Below are 20,233 nucleotides of genomic sequence, written 5' to 3' on the forward strand. Positions count from 1 at the left end.
AATAATTTTTAACAAAGAATCCAGACACCACCATCCAGGTCAACCAAAGTACAACTTGTAATTGTTAATGGCTTTTGAGTCCTTCCTGAAGAAAAGTGGGCTAAAGATGTAGCATGTAAACATAAATGCTAAAATACCAAGTAGATTCATTGCCTCTGAAGAGTTTTATGGTTGGATGACAAAACAGCAAATCCATAACATAAAAATAAAGATCCATAATAAAACTGCCCAGAATGTCAGGGAAAACTTCACAGACTTTGACTCAGAGTATACATTTTATAGACATAAAATCATTGAAACCATGACTGAATAGAGGTGACGTCTAATCCTTTTTGGCAGTGTTCTGGGTTCTATGCAGAAAGAGTTTAAGCAGACTGCAATTTTGAACGTGTATGTTCTACTAAAGAGACATATACATATTTACTCAGAATGCAACACTTCAGACACAGATTTTTTTTCCAGTTGGAAATAACCCCATTACTCCAGCGTTATACATTTTAGTTTTTCAACAACTCAACGCTGTGCTTCCAGTCAATAAAAATACACTTCAGACAATCAAAATATTTATACTCCAAAATCCTATGGCAAAGGAAACCAGATTTTAAGAATAATCATCTGGGCCTCCGAATCATAACATTTTGAACAGCCACTGTTCTGAATGTCAACATTACATTTTGCCAAGGCAATCCAATTATGATCCTTCAAACAGCTATCCATTAAACATTTTAGGCCACAATTTAAAATATTAATTTCTGTGGAATTGTTCTAGCTTGTGCATCCAAAAGTGCGCATTTCGTGGAAAAAGCGGTGGTTATTCTGTGCTGATACATTAAAGAACAAGGTTCCATTTTGTGTGTGGGGGGTGGGGGTGGGGAGATTATTTACTGTAAACTGGGGCTTTGCAAAACATCCTAAGAGCAACTGAGAAGGAAGTCTGTGAGAAAAGAACATTTTTGTGAGAGTGCCAAGTTTTAGAAGCTTCTCCAAGGCCAAGGACTAAAAACACTGAAAATAACTGTAAATTTAAGCATTTTAACTATAAAATAGATAAAGAACATTAATAATTCGTTGAACATCACAATGAACCATATTTCATACTGTACGACAAGTATATTAATAAAAAGGGGTTCTGCATAACACAAATAGAAGCCAAAAGGAAAAAAGCCTCTGAATTTAAAATAGTGGCTTAATGTCAACAGATGTCCACAGCAAATAAGAATTGGAAAGTAATTTATTTCTAGCTTCTCCTGCCATTAACTCAAGAAAAGTGGAAGAATGGGATTTTTTTTAAAAAAAATACTACTTCCATAAAGAAGATGATGATATTGGATTTATATCCCGCCCTCCACTCCGAAGAGTCACAGAGTGGCTCACAATCTCCTTTACCTTCCTCCACCACAACAGATACTCTGTGAGGTGGGTGGGGCTGAGAGGGCTCTCACAGCAGCTGCCCTTTCAAGGACAACCTCTGCCAGAGCTATGGCTGACCCAAGGCCATTCCAGCAAGTGCAAGTGGAGGAGTGGGGAATCAAACCCGGTTCTCCCAGATAAGAGTCTGCACACTTAACCACTACACCAAACTGGCTCTCTTGTTGGAATCATTTTAATTTCTTCAAGATTTGGTGGCAAGAAAAAAGATGGTCTAACAGCATTTGCATTATCCTGAACTCAACTCCACTTTTGTTGCTCAGGATCCAAGATGAAGATACACTGAATTTGCAGAATGAATATATGACAGAGAAGGATAAAATATCACTATGTTGTAGTAACTAACTATGAAATTTTATATTGTATTTTTAGGGTGGCAGACTGATGGTGGTTTTCTGTATTCCACTTGATAGCTCATTATTGTATTATATTTAAATGCCATTTTTTTCTGTCAATAAACTCAAGGCACTCCTGATATGCGGTCCTCAGAGAGACCCCACCAAGTTATTGTCTGAAGCAAGAGCTGCTTAGTTTCAATCAAGGTTTTTGTACCAGGTGCTTTCCACCAACCATACATTGAAACCCAAGAGATCCAAAAGAGTGTTTTCTAATGCTAAAATGCATGGGACAGTGGTGACAAAATACATCCACAACTGAGTCAATATTTGAACCAGGAACTTCCCAGCTAAAGCACATTTCTGATGGTTCTGAATTCATGTTATCCAACTAAAAGAGCACATAAAAGTTCTCTAGCCAGTCATGTTAAACTGTATTGTTAAAAACTATATAAAATTGATTGTATTCTTGTGGAAAGAAAACAACTTTATTCAAACAAAGCATAAATATATTTTTGTATGCTTTTTAACTGCCATACAAAAGGAATCAAGCACCAAGGTACTCAAATGAGTACACTGTCTCTCAACTTTTTGGACAGCCCCCAGCAATCTTTTCTCTAAAGAAACAAAGATGGGAGAGTACAAATGCAAGAGAGATAACATGGCTATACTAACCTGTAACTGTTGTTCATTAAGTGGTCACCTGTGCAATTATACATGGATTACTGTGCACGCATAGGTGTGCTGTGGAGAGATTTTGAAACTCAAAAACTCTACAAGGTGCTCCTTTCCCCTCCATGCTGTTTTCCTGACTTTTCCTCCATAAAAAGTGGCAGAGTACCTTTTTCTCAGTTCCTCACTGGTGTCATTGGAGAAAGCTATCCTCACTCATTATGTTTGTCAGGGTTCAGTGTGGTAGGAGTGAGGGATGTTTGATTGCACAGGTGAACTCAATGAACAATACCTACAGATTTCATCATCATGGTACCTGTACAGTCCCACATGGAACAATTGCAAGCTGACTAATCAAGTTTTGGAAGGCGGATGTGAGCTCCTAGCTGAATATTGACTTGAGAACCACCTTTCTGATTGCCACATCTTTCACGTCCATAGAGTAGAGCTTGGTGAATTGACGTCCATAGAGTAGAGCTTGGTGAATGTGCACAAGGAGGACCAGATCATTGTTGTGCATACCTCTTTGACATGGAGGCCTGGATGGATTATTGCTGATGTTGATTGTGCCCTGGTGGAATGGGTGTTGAAATGTAATGGGCAAGCTACACAATCTGGTAGCACAACCAGATATAGAAGACCACCCATCTGGAAATGGACTGCATGTAGAATTTGATTTAGGGCCTGAGAAAGAGAGGAACATGTGGCTGTTGCTTCTAAAACTTTTAGTTCTGTTCAGATAGAAAAGTATTGCCCTGCGAACATTTAGACTAGGGTTGGCCAAATTTGCTTCATGTAAGAGTCACATAGAATAAGTGTCCATGTTTGAGAGCCGTAAGACATGAACATCAGATGTGTGAGAGCCACAAGATGAGAAGGAAGGAAGGAAAATCGGGGGAGAAAAGAGAGGTGGAAAGAAAGCAACTTTAATTTTAAATGCATTCACCAAGCTGCTGGCTGACTTGAAGAAGTGCTTTAAAGAGAGAAATGCCTTCTCCAGTATGGCTGATGGGATGATGGGGGATTCAAAAATCACAACCAATGAGATATTAGATCTAAATGGCTGTTTAAGAACACTGAATGCCATCTGTAACTAAATGGAAATTAGCACCAAATGGTTTAAATTGTTTTAACTTAATGTTTAATTTATTTGTTTTATTATGACTTTACTGTGTATTGTGAGCTGCCTGCTTTGGTGGGGAGGGTGGGATATAAATCAAATAAACAAAATTAAACATGTGGCTCAGACTGTGAAGGGCGTGTTCAGTTTCATTCTAAGACTGTGGGAGGAATGTGTTGATTTTGGTGAAATTCTGAAACTATGGCTAGAATTCAAGGGATGACCATTACACTAACCTGGAGTTGATAATTTTCAGGAAGGAGGAATCATGACAGGGGGCCTGGAGTTTATGGACTTTCCTGGCTGGCACCATGGTCACCAAATATATGGTTTTCATAAAGACTAGTCTGAATGGACAAGTGGTCACAGGTTCAAAAGGTTTTCCATTCAGTTTGGTTACCACCAGTGAAAGATTCCATTGAGGGACTGGGAGTTGGATTGGTTTAAAAGGCTTTCAAGAACACACTGGATTCTCTCTGTGTAGTGCACTGCCACCTTGGCAGAAGATGAAGATATTCTTCCTTGGAATAAGTGAATGAGGTAGTTTAAGGTTAGATTTAGATGCACATGACTTGGTTGATTTGTTTCTGACTAAATAACTATGAATAAAAGCTTCCATTCTGAGACGTATGAGCACCATGATGGTGGCTTCTTGGGATTTAACAATTTTCTAGACTGGAGATGGTGAAGGACATCAAAGATCTATAGAAACTACACAGTCAAGCATATGAAACCATGGCTGTGGGTATTAACCCTAGGAATCTTTGAAAGAATATGGCAAGTTGCAGCCGCAGGTGCCTGCAATGGAATATTCCTAAACTAATGGCTGGAATTCAGCCTGGCAATGGAAGGGCATTCCATAAGAGAGGAGTCTTGTATTGCTCCTATGAAGAAGAAATAAGAAACTGGATTTATACCCCGCCCTTAGCAGTCTCAGAGCAGTTTAAAAATCTCCTTTCCCTTCCCACAACAGACACATTGTGAGGTAGCTGGGGCTGAGAGAGTTCTTGAGCAAAACAGCCTTGAGAGCACTTGCGGCTGACCCAAGGTCACATCAGTAGGTGCATGTGGAGGAGTGGGGAATCAAACCCGGTTCTCCCAGACTCTGAACTCAAGATCTTTTCTATTATGTAGATTCTGGTTTGAATTTTCAAATGTTGACTTATCATTTGAGCCCTTCTGAAACTTTCAGGATTAATTCAACATCTCAGTATAGTTTTTCCTTGGAGTCTGCTATGTTCAACCAATCATCTAAATAAGGGTAGACTTTACATCCTAACCTGCAGAGGTAGGCAACCTCCATGGCTACAACTTTGGTTAACACTCTGGTAATGGTAATAGTAGGACTAAGTACTGTAGAGAAAGATTGCCACATTGGAAACAGAGGTATCTTTGAAAGTCTGGCCTGATCCTTACATGGAAATAGGCACCTGAGATGGATAACTCTGTACCCTTTTATTAACAAAAATTTGTTCCGATTCCTCAGGTCAAGTATCGCTCTCTCTTTTCTTCTAGAAGATGAACTTGGTTTTGGTGGGTTGGGATTAGATAGGAATGTATTGGTTTTGGTGAAATTCTGAAACTATGGCTAGAACAATGTGGAGTTTTATGGAACTCTATGATATAACATTTTGACATCATGGTCAAAACACAATAGTCTTGACATATGTCCTTTGATATGAGGTGGGAAAGATTTTGTATTGGATGTAGTCTGTAACTGTTAAAACCCTGCTTGGGAAGGTGGGATGGTTTGGGAAGTGGGATCTAGATTCTCCCTTTTGAGGGGAATCTTCTCCTAGAGTGAGAGGTAGGAATATATAGATGTTGAGGAGGCCTATATGAGGGGTTTGTTTGTTGTAGGTGCTGTTCTCTGTAAGAGTTATAATAGGGCCTAAGGTATGTATGGTCTGGGCCTTTGTGGGACTGCAATAACAGGTATGAGGCATAAGATTTTGGCTGTAAATTTATATTTTCTCTTCTTAGTGACAACTTTGTAGGTTTTTTGCTTAACAGCAGTCCCATCAAAAGGGAGGCCTTTAACTCTGGTTTGAGTTTCATCCAGTACTGGCAAGGAATGAAACCAGGAGTGATGCTGTAGTCATATTGCTGCGGCCAAGCTATGAGCTGCACAATTTTTCACGTGCTTGGAGAGCTTTAATGTCTCTAGAACCTGGAGTTTGGCAAGTTTACAATTTTCTTTTGCCAGTATGAGATAGGTGCCAAGAGCCATCCCACAAGAACTGGTATCTTGCATCCCACAAGAACTGGATACATTGGTAACTGGAAAATTTGAAGGTCAAGGTCAGAGGAGGCATAGAACTTACAGCCTACTCCATCAAGCTTGTGGCTCTCTCTGTCCACAGGACAGAGTGTTGAGTGTCATTCTTTTTTTCTTGGACTGTATCAACAACTAGGGAGTTGGCTATGCGATGTTGGAATAGAAGAGGACAACCTTCTTGCTTGCTTGTTCTTTTTTATTCTGTGCCTTGATGACATCATAGAAGCTGGTTTAAGCCAAGGACTTGTGGTTGCTTCTAACAATCCGCAATAGGCAAGGTGACTGGACCAGTAGAGCTGGGATGCATCACCTTGAACAGTAGATCTGTGACCCTTGGGGGTTGGAAGACCTTTTGAAGGAGAAGGCTCTGAACAGCTTCTCCCAGGTGACACCAGGGTAGTAGACTATGCTCTTCTGAAAGTTGTAGTCAAAACCAAGGAGTCTGAAACCCTTCTTGGACTCACTGGAACTGATGATGATTAGATCCCTCTCTCTGGATTGGGTTGCATTGTCATGCTTGGACAACCGTTTTAGCCTTGCAAGACAAGCATTCTTTAAAAAGAGTTTTTGGTGGCATTTAAAAAAAAGTCTGTTTGCTCTAAGGTCCTAGTTGAAATGATATTGGCTTTGAATGCAGGAAAAAGGCCCAAAGAGTTTTCCTACATAGTGTTTTGAAGGAAAGAACTTCTTTCTACAATGGTAGAGAGCCAAGGGAAGAGTGCTTAACCTCTTCCAACTGTGCTGGAAAAGGGAAGAAAGCAGCACAGAGGAGTGGGAGAAGGAGGACTCAATAGGGGTTTTTAGCTTCAAAATCTCTGTAGCAGGCTGGTGTGTATGCAGTAGCCCATGGGTGACTGAACAGGTACCACAACCATGAAATCATAGAATCAGGTAATTTGAAAAGCAAGAAGCACTATTTAACAAACATGAATCAGAGCCAGCAAAAGTTAGGTTCACATCAAACGAATAGGATGATGAACAGGATTAGTTCTAATTGAGTTTGGGACAAATAGTGGGCTAGGATTTTTCTTCTTCCAGAACTTATGCTAATCCATGCTTGAGAGGATATTTCTGGAAACTGCGCTAAATTAAGTCTGCTAGGTTGCTTGGCTAAAGTGAAATCAAATATTAATGTATTTGTTTCAATAAACATTTCTGGGCTTCCAGTGATTGATCCAATTATTCTCCTAATCATACTTTTTTATTCTTTTAACAGCTTTCTGACTCATGGAATTCCGAGCTGCAAATGTTGCCTTGTGAATGAATTCCTGCTATTTAATATTCATGTGACCCAAAGGTGTTATTATGCTAGGCAATTTAATGACATTCTTAAAGCAATAACTACGATGTGAAGAGGCTACAAAACAGCTTGCATTCAAAGAATAGCAACATGGTCATTAGTACTATGCTATCATTCAACATGAAGGAAGGAAGTTGTACAAGGGCAGCGTGAAAGGAGGGTGCTTTCTGTATGTGATGAATCTTACTGATAAGAAAGACACTGACAGATCTGTGATTAAAGTCAATATTTTAAATACCCTAGGAATTCATAGCAATTAGCTCATCAATTTAGAAATAAATTGGAGATGCTTTTGGTCAGTAGAGGAAGTAATGGACACTTCCTTCTACCTTTAAAAATGGACCCCCCTCCCTCCCCACTAATGTACAGCAAAGCTTAAAAAGAAATGGGATGACTGAAACTATGCCAAGAAACTTCTTCACAGAAATACCAGCAAGTGCTGGGCTGTGAGTGGAGTTGTTGCTCATGTGCTCTTCATACACAGAGAAAAGCTCCTATCACAGCATCGATCAAAACCCTGCTATGAGAGCCTTGAATGTCACTCTTAACTTAAAGCTTGTGTTTTTGGTTGACTCATAATAATTTACATTGCACTCCGTGGTAGAAGTTAAATATCACAGCTGCATCTGATTTTGAAATCTGCTATAAATATGCACTGGCTATAGCCAAAAGGTAGGTATCCTCTTCTTTTTTCTCTTTTTTGGAATTAAAGTAGTTTCAAAAACAAAACAGGATGTTGTTATTCGTCAGCCAAGTTTCAACTATTGTTCTCATCTTACAGCAATAAGACTTTGAAGTTTTGAGGGAGGGCTGGCAGGAAGACAAGTGAAGGACAGCTGAAGGAATTATGTTATCAAACTAATAGCTGGAATTAAAATTGCCCAGAGATCTTTGCTACTGTTATGTGGTGGACTGGTTGTGCTAAACAACTTTTTTGTTTGCTACATTTAGCATATACAGGAGCACTGAAACATGGATGTACATTCCTCAAGAATCAAAGTTTGCAAAAAGATGGTGGTTCCAAAAAACACAATTTGACCAGAAATACATTCTTTCTCACTGTGTTCCTTATCTGCCTGCCAACCTTGACTAGACCGCCACAGCTTCAATTTTTATGTACTTTTTGATACCAACTAATTCTTCTCAATCCATCCATAGGCCACTGTGAAGTCCTCACCCCCTTCTTTTTCCATAGGATTTTTGTACTGTATTGTACTAATTTTTGTATTGTGGGGTACTAAAAAAAAAACCAAACTCAAACCATTTGCAAGTAATAGAAGATCCTTTTAAAAATTACTATTAAAAAAGGGATCAGTATTGTCAAAGTGCAAGTTTGAACTGAAGCTAACTTTCAAAAGACAGAAAAAAAAGTTTAAAAAGCATCACATACATTAGTCTCTCCTACATTTTAAATTTCAGCACTGTAAAATCTATTTTTAAAACTTTTTTTAGGGTGATAAATCAGGCCCCTAATAGCTCTCTGGTGTTTTGTATTTTAGAATTTTAGTCTCAATCTCCCGCAAGATCTCCTACTTTCTACCAACAGGATAGCGGTAATTTGACTTTGGACATGAGTGTACAACACAGCAACATTCCTACTACTTCTCCAATGATGCCCATAACATGGGGCTCACTCATTTCCTCATGACAGTGAGTTTCTAACACAACTTTCTGATACTAAGAATACAGAACTATGGAATATGAACACTTTCAGATAAAATATAAAAAAATGGAAAAAAGTAGAAGGCATTGTCTTAAAAGCCACACTGTTTTAGATTATTTGACTTATAAAACTTGCTACTGAAGAATGTAATTAATTCCCCTTTGTGGACCTACTTATCCTTGGAAATTCTAAGGACCAAATCCCAGGTTACATTATCTTCAACATTATAGTTTTTTTAGGCTGGAGGGTCATTTACATTTTCTCATACCTTGGTTGGCTGGAGTACTCTTAATACACACAAGGGGGTTTCTCTGCAGCTGGTTTGATTCTTCCTTCATTACAGAGTAGCGTAGGGAGGAAAAGAGTACAGGTTCCCTGGAAAGAGGTTCATGGCAGAAAATATTCTCTTCTCAGAGAACTGACATTGGCAGGGAAATTAACTTCACTCTTCCCTTTTTCTATCACACGACACAGCATAAGATTTAGATTGCTACCTACATAGGGTATTCTTGGCATTCAGGAATATTTCCCATCTGTTCATGATCAAATAATGCTACTCAACTGACTAGCAATCCATTGCCTAGTTCAGTGGCTGTTCATCTACTGTCCACAACATCACTGAATGCAGCCCTAACTACCGGGGAAATGGGTGGTTTGTTTCATTTTATGGTTCATTTGATTTCACAAACCAAACAACGAACCAACAAGAACCACAAATCCCTGAACAATTTGTGGTTCGGGGATTTGTTACGGCTGGGGGAGGGAGGGGGAAGCATTTAAATGCCACCCCTCCCTTCTCCAGCTGAAGGGCTCTCCATTGTATCCCATTGGCCCATAGCCTGGAGAGATCTCTTCCCAATCTTTCTTCCCTTCTCCAGCCAGGTCTCCCCCCATGACTAGCTGGTTTACTAGCTCTGCTAAGTTTCAACCAAGAAGCACAGCAGAGCCTGTAGAACAGTCAATCCTGTGGGAGACCTCTTCCTGCAGGATCTGTTGGGATCTGTTTAAATTGCCTCCGCTTGGCTTCCTCTGGCACCCTGCAGCTGCTTGGTGCCTGAGGAAGCCAAGTGGGCAGGAATGGTCCCTGAACCTCCTATGGGAGGTTCGAGAAGTTCAGGGACAGTTCATAGGAGGCATGGTTTGGAATCAAACCACGAACCGGTTCAATTCATACCTGAATCACGCTTCTTGGTTCAGTCTGCAGCCATCCCTACTCCCAAGTTGTTTGTAACACAGGGCACTTCAGGGCAATAAAGCTTGTGTGCTCAGTAATATCCTACTTTAGACACCAAAGGGTATTTACTGCTGGCAAGTAGCATAAGGCCCAACTTCAAAGAAGATGAATCATCAACAAAAGGAAAATTTCAGGATATTGGACCAATGCTCCATTTTTCACAGCAAAAATTTAGGCAAATCAAAAAACTGAAGACTTGGCAAAACCAGGCACCACATTTGATTTTTTTTTTTTGCTAAACAAAATGCTTAACCCTAACCCTATAATTATGCTATTCATTCATTACAGGAGAGCTGATGAGAGGAAAACGCCATTAAATATTATAACCATGCTGAAAGGAAAGAAGTGTTCAAAGCTAATTCAGAGTGGATTTATTAGTTCTAAACTATGTAGTTAGCATATTCAGATATAACTGCATTTCATATCTAAATAAGACATTAGCAAAAAAAACTATTCACTCTTAACTCATCCACATTACAGAGTAAAGAAATACATGCTAGTGTATTGAGCTAACATATACATTTGCTATTTCACTCCTGAGATACATATTATTTTAGTAAACCATACTGCATACACACTTCAGCATAAATAAAACATTATGCTTACCACTTAATTTATCCAACTATAGCACATTTTGGAAAGCCTCTGGAACATCCCCATGAGAAAATATGCACAATATTGTACAATATATACTTTTCAGAAAGTTAGCGTCCTTCAATTCATAAATAGGCTGAAAACCAAGAATCTAAGCCAAGAAGGGAAATGCATTGCTTGTGTTGACAAGTAAAGCCCATGTAATTATACTGCAAGTGAAATATGTACTTTTAAATAAGGAATAATGATCCCTATTTAACAGGTGGCCTGTCTTTTTGCCTTCTGTGCAAAACCCGATTTCCTGCCCAACATCTTGAATAGATTATATACCAAAAATCAATGCATTCAGAAGGTGTGACAAGATCTGTATAAATCTATGTTTGAAAGTTGCTTACCAAAGATCATATTGTTTTTAAATAATACGTTTGCTGAGGAGCCAATTTCTATAAATTAAGGAAATATTTTGTACTTAGTCTATATAGTAGAAATGGAGGGGGGAACTCCTAATCACCAAATACTTCCAATATTACCTTTCGGAGAGTTTTACTTGTCCAGGTTAAGATACTGCTCTTGCACTCCTAGAATTTTATCATGTTCCATGCAGATTTTATTCTTAAGCGTAGCCTTCTAGGCTTGGTTTCATAAAACCCTTTAATTTTAATTAAGAGACTGGTTTTTAAGCTCTTTTCCTTGAAGGGACCTTTCCTACATCAACTTATCTGTTGAGGAACTTTCACATGTCTACCATGGAAACATTATATTACTGAAAGCACTTATGACATACATATTCTCCCTGTAGTAAACTTATCAGATGATGAATCTGATAAGATTAATGCCTTCTGCACCAGAAAGACAACCCCCTTAAAAATATTTTCTGTATACTATTTTATCATTGGCATAACTGATTTGTATGTGAGTGTAAGAAACCCCCCTCCTTTTGTTTTGGAGGACATCTGAAAAAACTCTAGTCTTGCATTTGTGTAAATAATGTACTAATTTTTTTTAAAGTATTTAAGAAGAGAAGATTGAATTTATACCCCACTGTTCACTCAGAGTCTCAAAGTGGCTTACAATCACCTTTCCTTCCCCTCTCCACAAGAGACACCCTGTGAGGCAGGTAGAGCTGAGACACCACTGACAGAAACTGCTCTTGAGAGGAAAAGTTCTGTGAGAACTTGTGACTGACTCAAGGTCACACCAACAGGCCCTTTGGGAACCAAACCCGGTTCTCCCACATAAGAGTTTGTGGATTTAACTACTACACCAAACTGACACTCTATTAGAAAAGTCTCTTGCAAACATCTCATAGAAATACAACTACAAATAAGTCCATTTTCTTCAAGCGAGAATGACAAAAAAGGTGAAAAAAATAGTGTAAATACATATCAGTGTATAAATATAATAGCATATATACATATTGCTGTAAGGACATAGATACACATTACTGTGTATACATATTATTGCAAAACTACCACTGGTTACCTTGTTCTAACAATTACAAACTAGATCACCATGATATTTTTAGGATGAAGAAAGACTAATTCCATGAAAGAATACTTTCTGGCAACACATTGGCTCGTATGTGAAATTAATTCTTTAGGTTTGGTCACTGTGTAAGTCTACCCCAAACTGACAATTTTGTATGGAAGCTACAATATATTAACATATTTAGAAGACAAGACAATGCTTTACTTACGGCAAGGAGTACTCTGATTGCTCTCAAGCTGTGGAAATGCCATTAGAGCAGACATCAGAGGCTGAACATTTTGTTTTGGTTCTTCTTTAACCATCTGGTCAGCCCAAACTACAGCCTTCTCTCTCTGAATCAGCTGTTCAAGCTCCTTGAAGTCATCCTCAATGACACAATTTGTTAACCCTGCATTTTGCAGAGCTATGTACTGCTTTCGTAGAACTGGAAGTGAAGCACTCAGTATTCTGTAATAATTTTTTTAAAGACCACAGAAATATAGTTAGAAATATTTCTAAGAGGAAACTGTAAATCAAGGATGCATTTAACTAACTACCAGCTTTTTGTGCTTGCAATGGGATTAATTCCATTTTTGCCTTCTCAAAATGCTAGAGGGGCAACCTGATACTAAACATACTTTGCATCCTCTGAAGTCAACAGAGCAATTCCACTCAGCATAAAGGGGTTTAAAGAACCCACTCCTTCCCCAAGCGTCCAACTGGAGAAAGAATTCTAGAGAACAAAAACTCAGAACAAAACAAAAAAAGTTAGTTAATTTGAGCCCAGTAACTCATGAGTAGCCAGTGGAGTGATGGTAGAACAGGAATAATGCATGCTCCATCTAGCACTCAAGCTGCACTAGTTGGAGTTTCCAGTTTGATTTTGAGGAGAGACCAATGTACAGTGCATTCAGTGGTGCCAGCTTCCAGTGGGCAAAATCAACTACTGCCTGTACACATGCCTTCCCCATTGGGACCTCCACCTTGTGCCTGAGGTCAGGACTTTCTACAAACTATGCAAAACTGAATTATTCAAGAGCACTTTTCTAGGATAAGACTTTACCAAATGTTTCACAAAGTTACTTGAAAAAACTATAAGGAACTGTGATCTATACTACAGTGTAAACTGGATCCTATTACATGATTTTGTCTCTTTTAGTGTGTCATGTTAATACTTGTACTTTGCTTCATTAGAGTTCTGGTTGATTCCACAACAAAAATTCTATTACAGTGTTTATTGAATATCCCATCTTGTTGCTTGTATTGACTCTGCATAGTCTGCCTTCCTTCCCAGGGAGAAAGGCAGTCTACAAATAAGATAAATAAAGGAAGCTTATTGTGTGATTTTATTTTCCATCCGATTCTTGCATCACTGTTCGAAGTTGAAGAATACTGATTAACTTTCCCTTGTTTCATCTATACAAGTTAAAATAAATACTACCACTAGATAATTCAGTGCAGTTTTCAAGATATATGATCAACATATGCATGACACACAGATATTTTAATAACACAGCTTTTCCAGGTTATCTTCTGCAATCCTTTAAACTTTAAAAAGGACTGCAAAAGACACCCTAAAACAGGGGTATCAAACATGTGGCCCAGATCCAGCCTGCAGAGGGCTCCAATCAGGCCCTCCAGCAACTAGCTGTTGTCTGCTCCATTCTCCCTTGCCTGTTGTGTTCAGTCGCCATTTTGTGTTTCTCCCCAGTGATCAGTCGGCCAGCAAAGCAGCCTTTCTTGGCTCCTTCCCTCTCCTTTTTCCCAAAGGGAGGAGAAGAGGAGGAGCCTCAGTCAATGAAAGAGCCTGGCTCTATAGCTCTGCTGGGTGATTAAGTTTGTCAGACTCAATTAATTACCCTGCAGAGCTACTGAGCCAAGCCTCTCTTCCTTCCTGGCAGAGGCTCCTCCCTATCCTTGTGCCCTGGGGGAAGGAAAGACTCTAGCTTCCTTTGCCAAGTCTTCACCATCTGGAGAAATACAAAGACCACTTTTCAGACTAGCAATGTTGTATTGAAAATATGAGCTTTTTGCCTTGCTACAGAGAGAGAGAGAGAGAGGGAGGGAGGGAGATTTATTGGGCTTGTTATGGGTGCAGCTGGGTTTCCCTCATCTTTTTCATTGTATTCATGCCCTCCAGTCTTTCTCAATAGGAAAATATGTGAACTATTTAAAAGAGAAATAACAAGTTAGCATTAGGCTGAGTGTGTGTGTGTCTAGCCCAGGCTTACCCAGCAAATTTCCATTGATTTTTCTTTCACATTTTTCTTTGATTGGGGATTTTGAATTTAGACTTCCCAGATAGTAGGCTGATACTAATCATTGTACATGGCTGTCTCTGTTCTTGCACTGCCACATAGGAGTTGTAGTTATTTTTCTGGAGAAGACTATAGTTTTGCAGAGAAGCCCTCAGTCTGTGCCATGGTGCCTTCACATAATCTTGACCAGCACATGAAGCAACTTATATACAAAAGCTCACAATGCCCAGCTGCTTCATATTTTCCTGGGTCTGAGGCTCACAGCATTGACTATGAGATCTTTGTAATGAATGTCAATAAATCAAAAGTAGGTTTTCAACTTATAGATGCACACACTTGAACAACACTTGAACAGCATATTTAAGATTGGTACAGCACAGACATTGTCTGCAGCTTTTGATGCAATAATTCATAGCAAGGGATGACATTTATTAGACTGTAAAACAAAATATTACAAGAATGCTAATATTTTAAGTTTTAAAAAACTGTGTTTGTCTGCGCCCCCTTTATACAGTTTATATGTCCGGTATCTGGCATTACATTTTATGACACACATAGCCCGGCTCGACAAGATCTCATTTATGTCAAATCCGGCCCTCATAACAAATGAGTTCGACATCCTTGTCCTAAAAATTAGTGGCCAGCAGAAAGGGGGGGGAGATCCCCCAGGAAGGGAATTCCCTCTTATTTTTCTGCTGGCTGCAGAGAATTGTGGCCAGCAAAAAGAGGGGGAAGTCTCCCAGGAAGAGACTTCCCTTCCACCTTTTGGCTGGCTGTGGCAAGCTGCTTATAGCAGAAAAGGGGGGTGGAGAGAGCTCCCAGAAAGGCACTTCATTTAAATACTCCTTTTTGCTCCCTGCATTGTTTTTGCTCCTTGTGAAAATCCGTAAAGAGATAAAAGCAGGGTTTAAATTGCTCTGAGCCATCTAAACCAAACAGCTGAGTGGCAGAGAGCTCCCAGTCGCTCAGCTGTTTCTTGTCTTCACAAACTGCCACAAACCATCATGGACTGTGCCAAAATTCATGGTAATTCACCCCAGTTCTTCAATTCACAAACCTCAGTTTGTGAACCCCTAACAGGCAAAAATTCAGGATGAACTTTAGTGCCCATTCCTATTCAGAATGTTTGATTTTGCTTTATATGTGCATTGAGTAATCCTCATGTTACGTTCAGTGCATGTACAGATGAATGCATAATTGAAACCATCCCTGTTTTCATTTATAAAGTGAATGCTTTTTTTAAATAGGATGTACATACATTCACTGTAACTGAATAGGGTACTAGTAATGTAGTACCACCTCTCTCATGTTGAATGTCAGTGCTATCATTCAATGCAGCATACGTCTTCACTAATAATAGTAGTAATAAAACTGTTAATAATAACAATAATAACTGTTAATAAAAACAATAGTTATAAAACTACTACTAATCAGCACAATCCTGGCACTTACAAGCCTCCCAAATCTAGCTTTCTACACCCGCATAGCCTACCTAACAACTCTAACAATCCCACCAAACACAACAAACTCAGAGTACAAATGACGATTCAAAACCTCAATATCACCGCTTACTCCAATAGCGGCTGTGACGGAACCGGCCCGATTCTGCCTTCAGACCCGGTCCCGTCAGCTCCCTATTGAGTCGCCAACTCCTGGAGGGAGCTATTTCTCCTCCTGCCCCTTGGGCTCGCTGCCACCACCTGCTCAGTCTAGGGGTTCAGATTGAGAGGAACAGGACTCCCAATCCCCCTCTCCAGCTATGAGGCCAGGCCTCAAGGTCCTCTGCCACCCTGTACTTGGGTTTCACAGAGACCTCAGCACTTCTTTGGGGCACCCCTGGAGGATTGGCACCTTATCCAACTGCATGCCTTCCCCCTTCCCCGGGGCCCCCTTCTTAAAACAGCGTGGTCTAAAGCGGTTTGGGGATCTATGTGGTACAGAGATGGACTGCCAGCATTTAAAACAGCAAAAATATTTAATTAAAAGAGCAAAAGAAAAGAACAGAAGAACAAAACAAAAACAGTTGCTTGTAAAAGGTTACACAGCACAGCACCCGCACAGCAAACAGCATGACAAAGGAAATGTGGTTATAAACGCATCCTACTGTCCCTGATCTAAACACGCCCTGCCTTTTGGATGACTTACTTTGTCTGGCTGCCTGGGGGCCTCATTTTGCGTAAATAGGCCTCTTCCCCAGGCAGGAGCTCCCAGGCTCACATCCTTCTCCGTTGAGTGCTAGCTGAGAACTGGTTTCTCTTCCTGCCTAACACATGCCAAGAACAAAAGAACTTCCTGCCTCTCTAGGAGGCTTTCCCCCTAGAGTTGTTGATTTGGCTCTGGAAGGGAGTGAGGGGAAGGCTAGGCCCAAGCCTGCTTGGCAGTTTAGTGATCCCTCCCAATGAAGCACCAACATTGACTAAGATGGCGTTTCTCCACAGCGGCCCTACTAACAACACTAGCCCTACAAATAACCCCCCTACTATATCTTACCTCTTAAAAGTTTAGGTTAACCCCACTAAACCCAGAGCCTTCAAAGCCCAAAATAGATCAACCACATATCTAACGTCTGAAGGCCTGTTATACATCTCCTGAATGCAACTCAAACAATTTATTTAAGCTAAAACCTCACCAGACTGATGGGCCTTGATCCCGTAACACCTTAGTTAACAATTAAACGCCTAAACCAGCGGGCCTCAGCCTATTCTTCTCCCGTCTAAAAAAATGGGAGAAGCCCTGGCACCTTCTTCTGGTGCTGCGACAAATTTGCATTTTGCTGCCTTCAGGGCCTGATAGTAAGAGTCTCTCTCTGTCTGCGGGGCTACAACCCGCCACCTAGCCTTGGCCGCACTACCTGTGATCCTGATTCGTTGATTCTTCTCAACTAACCACAAAGAAATTGGCACCCTATACCTGCTATTCGGTGCATGAGCTGGCATGGTAGGCACCGCCCTAAGCCTTTTAATCTGCGCCAAACTAAGCCAGCCCTGCCCACTAATGGGAGACGATCAAATCTACAATGTTGCTGTAACAGCCCATGCATTTGTTATAATCTTCTTTATAGTAATACCCATTATAATTGGGGGCTTTGGAAACTGACTTGTCTCATTAATACTAGGTGCCCCTGACATGGCCTTTCCCCGAATAAATAATATAAGCTTTTGACTTCTTCCTCCCTCCCTCCTACTTCTATTGGCCTTCGCAGGAGTAGAAGCTGGCGCAGGCACCGGCTGAACTGTCTACCCCCCTCTTGCCACTAACTTGGCACATGCAGGCGCATCAGTGGACCTAGTTATCTTCTCCCTACACCTTGCCGGCGCATCATCAATTCTAGGGGCTATTAATTTTATTACCACTTGCATTAATATGAAACCCCCAGCTCTCTCACAATATAATACCCCACTATTTGTCTGATCAGTTTTAATCACTGCCATCCTACTACTACTAGCTTTACCCGTACTTGCAGCCGGAATCACCATACTTCTAGGCTGCTGCTGGGACTACCTCGGTGGGAACATGTGCAGCCTGGGCTGCGGGATCTGCACTGGCTGCCGGTTGTGTACCGTGTTCGCTATAAGGTGCTGGTTATCACCTTTAAAGCCCTATATGGCCGAGGACCTGCCTACCTCAGGGACCGCCTCTCCCCATATGTTCCCCAGAGAGCACTGAGATCTAGCTCCCAAAACCTCTTAAAAATCCCTGGGCCAAGAGAGGCTAGACTGAAGACAACCAGGGAGCAAGCCTTTTCAGCAATGGCCCCTCGATGGTGGAATCAACTTCCAGAGATGGTGCGAGCCCTGCGGGACCTGAACCAGTTCCGCAGGGCTTGCAAAACCTCTCTGTTTCAGCTTGCCTTTGGGACAGAACCTGGTTAAACAGATCTGTAGCCATCCCGCCATCCTGTACATGATCGCGATCTATTGCACTTTATAGCACCGTTTTATCCATCTAATTAACTATGTGATTGAATTTGTAACTGAATTGTATTTTAAAATTGTTTGTTTTATATTGTATTTTACTTATATCACGGTGTTCCGTGTCTGTGAGCCGCCCTGAGCCCACCATTGGCGGGGGAGGGAGGGATATAAAAATAAATTTATCTTATCTAACAGATCGAAACTTAAATACTACCTTCTTTGACCCCGCAGGGGGAGGTGATCCAGTATTATACCAACACCTATTTTGATTATTTGGTCACCCAGAGGTGTACATTCTCATTCTTCCTGGGTTCGGAATAGTATCACATATTATTCCCTACTATGCAGGCAAAAAAGAACCCTTCGGCTACATGGGGATAGTTTGAGCCATGGTCTCCATCGGCTTCCTAGGCTTTATTGTCTGAGCCCACCACATATTCACTGTTGGCATAGATGTAGACACACGCGCATATTTTACATCAGCTACAATAATTATTGCTATTCCAACTGGCGTAAAAGTCTTTAGTTGACTCGCAACCCTCCACGAAGGCATAATTAAATGAGATGCCCCTCTTCTATGGGCCATGGGCTTTATTTTCTTATTTACTGTTGGAGGCCTAACCAGAGTAATTCTTGCTAATTCCTCACTAGACATTGTCCTACATGACACCTATTATGTAGTTGCCCACTTCCACTACGTACTGTCAATAGGCGCTGTTTTTGCAATTATAGGCGGATTCGTCCACTGATTTCCACCATCCACAGGCTTTACTTTATACCCAACATGAACAAAGGCCCACTTCGGACTTATATTTATCTGAGTCAACTTAACCTTTTTTCCACAACACTTCCTAGGACTAGCAGGCATACCACAGCGATACTCAGACTATCCCGATGCCTATACCCTATGAAACACCATCTTCTCAATCGGCTCCCTAATCTCTATAGCTGGGGCTATTTTTATAACATTTATTATCTGAGAAGCCTTCGCCGCTAAACACACCCCTTTAATAACAGGTCCAATACATACAAGCTCAGAGTGGCTTCAAACTCAGATATGGGGGTGGTTGCCCACCCCCATATCACACCCATGAAGAACCCATACTCATCTACACCCCAACAAGAGATGAGGGACTTGAACCCCCTCCTCCTAGTTTCAAACTAGTAACACCACACCTACATGCTTATCTCTTTGGGACCCTAGTTAAACAAACACATAGCACTGTCAGCGCTAAATTATAGGTAAAATCCTTTGAGTCCCCATGGCACACCAGGCCCAACTAGGGTTTCAAGATGCAACTTCCCTAGTTATAGAAGAACTCTTACACCTCCACGACCACACCATAATAGTCGTCTTCCTAATCAGCGCATTCATTCTATACATCATTACCTTGATAATTACTACCACCTTAACCCACTCCGGAACAATAGACGCCCAACTAGTAGAAACAGTATGAACAATCTTACCAGCCATTATCCTAGTACTAATCGCCCTACCATCATTACTTATCTTATATCTCATAGATGAAGTCAACAACCCCCACCTAACAATTAAAGCCGTTGGTCACCAATGATACTGAAGCTACGAGTACATAGACTACAAAAATTTAGTATTCGATGCCTACATAATGCCCACGCAAGACCTCCTTCCAGGAACACTACGACTTCTCGAAGTAGACCACCACATAGTAGTACCCACTAACTCCCCAACGTGCATACTAATCTCAGCAGAAGATGTGCTGCACTCTTGAGCAGGCATCACTAGGCATCAAAACTGACGCCGTCCCAGGCCGTCTTAACCAAACAACCTTTACAGCCACATGCCCCGGCCTATTCTACGGCCAGTGTTCAGAAATTTGTGGCTCTAATCACAGCTTTATACCGATCATAGTAGAAACCTCAACTACCAATGATTTCGAAAACTGATCACTAATGATACTCCAAACATCCTTAAGCAGCTCCTAGAGCAC

General features: G+C 40.7%; 1 protein-coding gene and 2 pseudogenes across 1 annotated transcript in view; 2 read left to right on the forward strand and 1 right to left on the reverse strand.

Annotated features, from left to right (window-relative positions):
• KIF18A (kinesin family member 18A) overlaps nucleotides 1-20,233 on the reverse strand; it is a 110,270-nt gene that overhangs the window by 45,803 nt on the left and 44,234 nt on the right. The window contains exon 13 of the mRNA XM_060261318.1: nucleotides 12,321-12,559. Coding sequence (XP_060117301.1) covers nucleotides 12,321-12,559 — 239 coding nt within the window. The remainder of the gene's footprint in view (nucleotides 1-12,320; nucleotides 12,560-20,233) is intronic.
• LOC132588872 (cytochrome c oxidase subunit 1-like) lies at nucleotides 15,354-19,505 on the forward strand (annotated as a pseudogene).
• Nucleotides 19,526-20,228, forward strand: LOC132588873 (cytochrome c oxidase subunit 2-like; annotated as a pseudogene).

The sequence above is a fragment of the Heteronotia binoei genome, chromosome 21 (genome assembly GCF_032191835.1).
Source record: "Heteronotia binoei isolate CCM8104 ecotype False Entrance Well chromosome 21, APGP_CSIRO_Hbin_v1, whole genome shotgun sequence".
Classification (NCBI taxonomy): Eukaryota; Metazoa; Chordata; class Lepidosauria; order Squamata; family Gekkonidae; genus Heteronotia; species Heteronotia binoei.